The sequence below is a fragment of the Dipodomys ordii genome, unplaced genomic scaffold, assembly GCF_000151885.1.
Source record: "Dipodomys ordii isolate 6190 unplaced genomic scaffold, Dord_2.0 Scaffold245, whole genome shotgun sequence".
In the NCBI taxonomy this organism is placed as follows: Eukaryota; Metazoa; Chordata; class Mammalia; order Rodentia; family Heteromyidae; genus Dipodomys; species Dipodomys ordii.
In genome coordinates this window covers 47325-57201 of record NW_012267461.1, presented here as the reverse complement: position 1 = coordinate 57201, position 9877 = coordinate 47325, and the positions used below count along the sequence as shown (strand labels likewise).

General features: G+C 47.5%; 1 protein-coding gene across 1 annotated transcript; it reads left to right on the top strand.

Annotated features, from left to right (window-relative positions):
• Positions 1 to 599: 599 nt before the first annotated feature.
• LOC106000818 (sperm motility kinase Z-like) lies at positions 600 to 2117 on the top strand. The gene has a single exon (XM_013036054.1). The coding sequence runs from the start codon at positions 600 to 602 to the stop codon at positions 2115 to 2117; it is 1518 nt and encodes a 505-aa protein (XP_012891508.1).
• The last annotated feature ends 7760 nt before the right edge of the window (positions 2118 to 9877 follow it).

Below are 9877 nucleotides of genomic sequence, written 5' to 3'. Positions count from 1 at the left end.
GCAGGAAGACGAACAAGAGCATTGCACCAACTAGATCATAACCCATAAAAATAGGAAACAGCAATCTACACAACCCACCTAAGAAAGAGTTTTGGTGTGCTGATTTTCCTATTATAAAAGGGTTTAAGGCCTGGAATCCTAACTCTCCAGGAGGCTGAGTCAGGAGGATGGTGTTTCAAAGCCAGCCTGGTCTGGGAAGTTCCTGGGATTCTTATTTCACATTGACCACTACAGAGATAGAAGTGGAACTGGGTTTCAAGTGGTAGATCGCCAGCCTTCAGGGTAAAAAGCTAAGGGACAGCACCCAAGCCCTGATAGGGCCTTTGTGCTCTGACTTCACAAAGCCACTGTGAGGGAACAACAGGCAAGGTGAATATGAGGACAAGGCCGGGCTCAATGTGTGTCCACTATAACAGAGAACTTCCCTGTTGTGTTGGGTGTGCGGTCGCTGGATTGATTAGGTTGGTTGGGTTAGGAGTGGACTTTTTGCTGTTCGTGTTACCATAGTATATTATTTCGATATATAATATCAAAATGGTTGAGGGTGGCTTGGGGAGATTTTTAGACAGAATTAGTTGGTTGGAGGGCTCACAGATAGGATGATCACCATAGAGGAGCTGGAGAAGGCACTGAAGGTCCTTGAGACCAGGGCCACCAAGGGGTCGGATCTGGTGGTGATAGGCCAATATAAAATTCTGGGGATTATTGGAGAGGGGAGTTTTGGTACTGTGCATTTGGCCCGACACATCCCCACAGAACAACTTGTGGCGGTCAAAATTTTAGAAAAAATTGATAACCCCTTATTAGATAGTGAAATCGACATCGCCAAGTCCCTGGATCATCCGTGTGTGGTGAGAACTTTTGAGGTGCTGGAGACCACTGACAAGGTGTTCCTGGTCATGGAGTATGTCCACGGACGGGACCTGCTTCACCACCTGCAGGAATCCAGGAGGATGAGGGAGGACGAGGCCCGGGCAGTTTTCCACCAGCTCCTCAGGGCAGTGCAACATTGTCATGAAAATGGCATTGCCCACAGGGATATTAAACTCGAGAATGTATTAATTGACCTATGCGGAAGGGTGAAGTTATGTGACTTTGGGCTGGGGACGAGGTTCACACCAGGACAGAAACTGGAAGTGCAATGTGGCAGCTTGCCCTTCTGGGCACCCGAGCAGTTCTTAGAGGAGGGCTATTATGGCGATAAAGTAGATGTATGGAGTCTGGGGGTGGTCCTGTACACCATGCTCATGGGCCAGTTCCCATTCCGAGGGAGGACCTGGAGCAGGTTGCAAGCGCAGGTGAGCAAGGGCAACTTCATACTGAGGAGATACCTCTCAGAGGAGAGCAAAAGCCTGCTGGCGCTGCTGCTCACGACGGATCCCGAGCACAGGCCCTCGCTGGCGCGGGTACTCCGGCACCCCTGGCTAAGGAACACACAAGCACACCTGCCACCGAGGCACACCCCCCTGTACCAGCCCGATCCTGATTTAATCAAGGTAATGACTTTTTGGGGTTTTAAGCCCAACCAAGTATGGGAAGCCCTGATGGGCCGAAGATTTGATGCGACCATGGCCACCTACTTAATAATTGCCGCACAAAGAGAGCAGAGGAGTGACCCCACTGGCCAGATGAGGCACCCGATTCCAGGACCTCCACCATGCCCCTCACCTGCAGGGGCCTGGATGTGCACCAACCTTAGGAAATCCACCAGTTTACCAACCAGGCACCCTGCTAGCTGCCTGCCTGCTGAGCTCCAGGCACAGAAGGATGGCATCAAGTGTACCACCTCCACCTCTACGCTCTGCCTCCTCTCTGCCCCCTGGATCCAGAGCCCCAAGGAGGAGGAGGAGGAGGAGGAGGGGTGCAACTCTTCTCCCCTGCAGCCAGCAGCAGCCAATTCTTCTAGCCCAGACACAGCCGCAACCCAGGATGATAGTCGGGGCTGGAGAAAAATAAAGGGAAGAATAATTAGAGTCCTGCAAGTGTGCTGCTGCTGTCTTCCCTTCTTGAAGAGAAGATCCGGCAGAGTCCATCCTGCGACAGGAGACGCCAGCACCACACACCTGCAGAGCATGTACGTGAGCACAGAGCTGGGCTCTGGGTTTTGTCTGATTTAATGAAGTCCTTCCCACCTGTCCAAACCTTGTCCATGGGTACTGGAGGTGGGGAGAGGGATCAGAGGGTCAGAGGGGGGAGAGGTGTCCATAAGGACAGATTTCAGGAGGGGAGGGTTCATGACCTGGATGTTGACTGACAACACTCAGAGGTATTATTGTCTTCTGAAGTTCAGACCTGTTTCCTTTGTCTTTCTTCCTGCAGTTGACTATCCCCCCCGCAAATCGAGAAGATACATGTAAATAAATTTGTTTCTTTTAACCAATTTTTGCTGCAGAGTCCATTTCATATATTCTATTTTTGGTCTTTCTGTGCTCCTGATTAAAACAGGAGTAGTCAGGATAGTGTGTAGTTCCATCCTAACTCTTGTCTGTCTTCCTAGCTATCCGGGAGACTTGAGTCCTGGAAGACTCAGAGCAACTCAGCTTCTGATGTACAAGGTCATTTGAGCTCCTACCAGCTTCAAGTAATGAAAAGTGCTTCTCAAAATTGTGAGGTATTGTCAGGTCAAATGCCCATCATTCTTGTCTTGGTACCTTTATACCTTTTCATTTTTCTTTCTTTTTGTAATTTTGAGCTCCAGGCACAGAAGGATGGCATCAAGTGTACCACCTCCACCTCTACACTCTGCCTCCTCTCTTTTTGTAATTTTGATTATAAAGGTGATGTACAGAGGAGTTACAGTTAAGTGAGTCAGGTAAAGAGTACATTTTTTCCCAGGCATTGACACCACTCCCCTCACTTTTTTTTCCCTAGGTTTCCTTCTTGTCCTCATCTACAAGATGCATAGTTCATTTGCAACATAGTGTCCGGTGAGTACCACTGCTGCATTTGTTCACCCTTTGTATGTTAGAAGGTGAAAATCAGCCTCATGGTTTGTAATCTAACTCCATGTCTTAAGGTTCTTGTAAAAGACTTAGTAACTCTGTCCGTTGACTGGCCAGTGTTCCTCTCAATTACATTATTTTACATCAGATGAATTCAAGTAAATCTTTAGTGTTCCTGGAACTAGAACAGTCCTAGGGATCAAATCTAGATGTGGATGTCAAAGGCCTGAAAACATAACTACTAGGGAGGCTGAGAAAACACTCATAGCCAGGGAAAGCAGAACAAGCGAAGATTCCTAAAGCCTACAACTGGCCAAAGGCACAAAAGAGGAGATGTGGGTCAAATGGTTAGAGCCAGTCTGTACCAGAGCACAATACCCTGAGTTGAAGCTCAGTAGCAGCAAAAACAGAACCCAACCATCTACCATCACTGAGCTACCTCCTCAGTCCATTCTGAAAATAAGGTCTTCAGAAACTTGTTCCAACAGCACACTTCAAGAAGACATTAACTGAGAAGGTTATGCCATATTTAGGTCCTGACGCAGCCCAGCAGAGGTTCGGGAAGCCCTCATTGGCAGGTTCCAATGGGAGAATGGGAACTTACTACCACATCATCAGGAGGAGCATCAGGCAACACTTCCAGCCAGGTGAGGAACCCATTGCCTGGGCCTCTGCCCTGCCCCTCACCTATAGAAGTGTGGTCCTGGACCCCTATCAGAAAAACATCCAGTGTCCCCTTTAGGTATCCTGCCAGCTACCAATCAGCTGAGCGCGAATAGCATGAGGATGGCAGCAAATGTGCCACCTCCACCTCTATGCTCAGACCTCTCTGTGCCCCCTTCATCCAGGGCACTGAAGAAGAAGAAGAAAAGGCCCCAGCAGACAAAACTGTGGTCAAGCCAGTGGTTTGACCAACATCTCAACCCTGACCACATCAGAGTTTGAATAAAAATCAGGAGGAAGTTTATTCACCCACACTGAGGAAGAAGGTAGGCCAAGGGAGGATAAAGTCTGAACATTTGTTTTGCCAGATACTTAGCATAGTGAACTAGTGTCATTAAAATGGCATTGCCCACAGGGACATTATACTGGGAAATGTTTGGTTAGACATAAGGGGCAACGTAAAATTATGCGATTTTTCTTCTTGGTGTTGGCTTTGCACCTCAAGAAAACTTTGAAGTACAATGTGGCAGTTTGTCTGGGCCATCAAGTCTTTTTTGCAGGAGGGCTTCTACAGTAACACGGTGAAGCTGTAGCATCTTATTATATGCACCAGTAATGAGCCAGGTCAAATTCTGAGGGATGACCTGGAGCAGGCTCCATGCCCAAGAACCATTGGGCCCTTTATGGTAAGAGCACAGCTGTCGGAGGACAGTAAAAGCATGTTGGCCCTCCGGTTCATGGCAGACCCCAGGCCCAGGCCCTCACTAGGGAAGCTACCCAACATCCGTGATGCAAAAACACCAAGGCAATCCACCAACCACCCATACACCCCAGGACCAGCCACACCCTGATGTCATCAGAGTTATGGCTTTCAAAAAGGAGAAGGGTAGAAAGTAGAAGTGTTTGGGGAAACCCTGATATGTCAAAGGTCTCATGTTACCAAGGAAAGAACTGATTCACAAAAAGGGAGCAGGGGAGTGAACCCAAGGACTAAGTAAGGGGTCTGATTCCTAGACTTCTGTTGTGCCCCTCACCTCAGGGGCCTATGCCTCCAGTGCATTAAGAAATTCCATCTTCCCAACCAGGTATCCCACGCCAGCTTCCTGCCTGCTTCGCCTCTATGCTCTGCCTCTTCTCTACCCCCTGCATCTAGGGCCCAGAGGAGGAGGAGGACTGGAATCGGACACATCCAGAGCCAGCAGCAGAGAAACCTCTGGTCAAACTAGGATTTTGGCTAATGTCCCAACCCCTGACCCCATCAGAGTTTGGAGACACATGAAGAGGAGGATCATCAAAAGCCTAAGGGGCCTCAGCTGCTCCTGCTTTCCCTTTCCTTTCCCAAAGTGCACATCTCACAGGCAGGCAGGCCTAGGAGAGGAGAGGATAGAACTGAACCTCCTGGGACACATAGGTGAGCACAGAGCTAGATTCTGACTTACTGAGTGTGTTGGGGGTTGCTAGGTATAAGATGATCTCTATAGAGGACTTGGAGAAAGGCACTGCCACACACACACACACACACACACACACACACACACACACACACACACACACGGTGTTGCTCACAGGGGCATTATAAAACATTTTAATCAACAAATGAGGAAGGGCAAAGTTATGTGATTTGAGATTGGGGCGAGGTTCACACAAGGACAGAAACTGAGGATGCAATGTGGCAGTTGCCATTCTGGATGCCCGAGCAGTTCCTGCAGCAGAGTACTACGGAGATAAAGTGGACATATGGGCATCCTTTTGTATACCACGCTTAAGGGCCAGTTCCCATTCCAAGGGGAGGACCTGGAGCAGGCTGCAAGCCCAGGTGAACCTGCCAGTCACACCTGCCACCGAGCCACACCCCCCTTGCACCAGCCCGACCCTGATATAATCAGGGTCATGGTGTTTTGGGACTATAAGCCAGCGAAGGTGTAGGAAGCCCTAATGGGCTGAAGGTTTGATGCCACCATTGCAACAAACATGATATTAACTATCATAATGCACTGAGTGTGTGTGTGTGGGGGGTCTCTACCCAATTCTTGGACCTCCACCTTGCCCCTCACCTGCAGGGGCCTGTGCCTTCACCTATATAAGAAAAACAACCAACTTACCATCCAGGCACCCTGCCAGCTGCCTGCCCACTGAGCCTGAGGGGCAGAGAGGTGCCAGAAAGCGCCACCTCTGCCTCCCCCACTGCCCCTGGCATCCAGGGCACTGAGGAGAATGAGGATTAGGCCCCAGCAGAGAAAGCTGAGGTCAAGCCAGTGGTTGGGCCAACATATCAACCCCTGACCACATCAGAGTTTAGAGGAGAAAACAGGAAAAGGTGTGCTTACCCACATTCCTGAAATGGGTAGGATGAGGGATGATGAGGTCTGAGCATGTTTTTTTGTTTTTGCCACAATGAAGTACTGTCGTGAAAGTGGCATTGCCCACAAGCACATTAAACCTGAAAATGTTGGGTTAGACATAAAAGGCAAGGTGAGAGTATGTGAATTCATTCTTGGTGTTCGCTTTGCACCTGGAGAAAACCTTCAGGCACAATGCCACTGCTGAGCACAAGGGCAGAAGTACCATTCTGGGCCACTTGAGCATTTTCTGCAGCAGGAGGGCTACTGTGGTGACCAAGTGGACCCTCGGCATCTTATGATACACAATGTTAATCGGCCAGTTCTCATTTTGAGGGAGGACCTCGAACAGGCTCCAGGCCTAAGCTTGCAGGGCCCGCTTCAAGGTAAAGAACACAACCGTCGGGGGACAGTGAAGGCTTGCTGGTCTTCCTCCTCAGGATGGACCCTGAGCCCAGGCCCTCACTTCAGTAGGTACTCAACCGTGACCAAGGCACACCCACCACCCAGTCACTTAGCGCCATTAGAGTTACTGCTTATTGGGGCTAGAATCCAGAAGTCAGCAAAACCCTGATATCTCCAATGTTCATTGTCACGAAGGGAATGATCTAGTACTGACTCACAGAAAGGATTAGGGGAGTGGTCACAAGGGCCAGGTGAGGGGCCCAATTCCTGGACCTCTGCCATGCCCCTCATCGCCTGGGGTCTAGGCCTCCACTGGTATCAAAAGACACCATCTTGCCAACCAGGCATCCTGGAGATTTGCTCAGTCTTGTACACAAGCTGGTAAGATGAGAGAGAATGAGGCTAGGTAGTTGGTGGGTTTTTATTTCTGCCAGATAATTACTATGTACCACTGCTATTAAAGTGGCATTGCCCACAAGGACATTAAACCTGAAAATACTTTGTTAGGCATAAAAGACCAAGTAAAATTATGTGACTTTATTCTTGGTGCTCATCTTGCAACAAACAATGTTCAGTTTGCTCTTCTGCTCCATCTCCCCCAGCCATTTCTGCAGGAGGGCTACTATGGTGACAAAGTGGAGCCATAGAAACTTATTATACCCAAGATGAATGGGCCAGTTCCTGTTCCAAGTTCCTGTGCTCCAAGGCCAGGCACATAAGGGCCTGTTCAGAACACAGCTATTGGAGGACAGTGAAAACCTACTGGCCTTCCTCCTCAGGACAGACCCTGAGCCCAGGCCCTCACTGGGGCAGGTATTCAACATCTGTGACTCAAAACCACCAATGTAAACCCACCACCCAGTCACACACCCACCCACACCCGGAGCATCAGGACCTTGTGTCATCAGGGTTAGAGCTTTTTTTTTGGGGGGGGTGTTGTAACAAATCAGAAGTGTTTGGAAACCCTGATGGGCCAAAGGTTCAGTGCCACTATGGGAAAGATTAACTGCTAACTCACAAAAGGGACCAAGGAGAGGACCCCACCAGTCAGATTGAGGTGGCCAACTCCTAGACCTTTCTCCAGGCCCCTCACCTGCAGGGGCTTGAGTTTCTACTGTACCAGAAACACAAAGAGCTTGCCAATTATGCATCCTGCCAGCTGCCTGGCTGCTGAGCACAAGGGGCAGAAAGGATGGCAGCCAATGCACCCCCTCTGCCTTGGAGCTTTGTCTTCCAAGGAGGAGGAAGAATACTATAACTCACCTCCCCAGAGCCAGCAATAGAGAAACCTATGCCAATCCAGTGTTTTGACCAATGTCCCAACCCCTGACAATATCAGGCTTTGGAGAAATGTGAAGCAGAGGATCATCAAATGCCTAAGACGTCTCTGCTCTGCAGCCTTCCGTTGCCAACGAGCAGATCACACAGAGTCAGTCCGACGAGAGGAAAGGACAGCACCCCAAACCTGCAGTTCATGTAGGTGGGCACAAAGCTGGGCTCTGGGCTTTATTTGTCTATGGTTTAATGAAGTCCTTTTTACCTGCCCAATACATGACTGTGGGGTGGGGGAGGGGAGAAGAGTCAGATGGGGAAGGAGGGGTGTCCACAGGAACAGATTTCAGGTGGGAAGGCTCAGAGATATTCATGACTTATTTCCTTTTTGCCCTTCTCCAGCAGTTGAAAGTTACCAGGAAGCAAAGCACGTGGGAAAAGCTATTTCTCATATAATTGTTTCTTAAAATCAACAATTGCTCCAAAGTCTATTTCATGTATTCTATTTGTGTTTTTCTGTGTTCTGTATTGCAGTCGTAGCAGTCAGAATATTGGGAAGTTCAAATCCTAACCCTTGCCTGTCATGGTAGCTATTCTGCAGACTGAGTTCTGGAAGACTGAGGTTCAAAGCAACTCTATTTCTGTAACTTAAGCATCCAACAGACACAAATAATTTAAAAGTACTCAGAAGAAAAAGATGTGAGCTGTTGTAAGAGTAGAAGTGTACCTCATTCACATCTTAGTACCATTTTCAGAAGGACAGAGAGGCTTAAGTCCACTTCCATGTCTCTGATGCCACTCCATGTCTCGTAGTCCTCACAAAATCCCAATACTTCTGTCATTTCACCTCTTGTACCAGTGTTCCTCTCAACACCAGAGTTAGGAGATCGAGTCTTTATGTAACGTTAGGTATAAGCACATATCACCTGTGGTTAGGGATAGTCTGACTACTTCTTTCCCTATGTGGGTCTCTTTTCTTTCTCTTGCCTTTGGCTGTGGCTAGAGATTCCAGTACTATAATGGGTAGGAAAGAGCAGACTTCCTTGTGTTCTTCCTCTTAAATCAGAAGAAATTATTTCACTCTTGACCTATTTAGAATGATGTTGACCACAGGGTTATCTATCTTATATAGCCTTTACTATGGGAAGGTATCAGTCTTGTTTTCCTAGTTTTCCCAGAGTTTATATAATGAGAATGTTGGATTTGTTAGGGTCTCTGCATCAATTGACATGATCATGTGATTCTTGTATTTGCTTTTCTTTATGTACTATATTTGTCTACTAATAAACATGTACTGAAGACCGGCCTTACACCCCTGGAATGAATCTAAGTTGATGGTGGTGTATAATTTTTGTGTGTGTGCTGGGCACTGTCCCTAAACTTTTGGGCTCAAAGCTGGTGCTCTACCACTTGAGTGACACCTCCATTTTTGGTGTTTGCTTGGTAAATTGGAGATAAGAGCCTCATGCCCATTCCTGCTGATTTTGAATGTAATATAAAATTATGTGACATATAATATTAAAATATTATTTTATGATTATGTTATATATATATACATCATCTTTAAAAAATTATATTCTGACCTTTCTTTTGCTGGTGCTGGGGCTTGAACTCAGGGCTTGGGTACTGTCCCTTATCTTTTGAGCTCAAGGATTGATGCGCTACCCCTTGAAACACACCTCTGCTTCAGGCTTTCTGAATTTGTTTGGTTTTTGGTTTTTTTAATATTTTTGTCAATGTGATGCACAGAGTCTCAACTTTTACATTTATTTGAACTTCATTATTTCAATACCTGGAAACAGAAACATTAAAAATACTCAAATGCTTGGAACGTTCTTTGTGTAGGTTGGCCTATTTCATTTGTTCTATCATTTGCATTGTTTGCTTTTTCTTTATGAAGCAATTAGCATTTAACCAGGGGCCTTGAGTGTGCTAGGCAGTGCCCTTCCACCCAAGTAAATGTATAGCTTTAATGTGTGTGTGTGTGTGTTTCTGTTGCAGATCCATATGGAAGAGCTGTTAAATTTATTTTTTTCTTCATCCTTTTCAACAGATTTTAGATGCTTTCATTATAAGACTGAAGCCAAGTGTGGAGAGCTGCGGGAGCCGTGACCAAAGACTGACCAAAGACGGCGCGGCCGCAAAAATGGTGCGGCCTCATGGCGCGGCTGTGACCAAAGATGGCGCTGGCTCCCACCTTCTGTCTTCCAGGTGACAAGCACTCTAAGTAAAAAACAACTCCTTATATGGCTATGA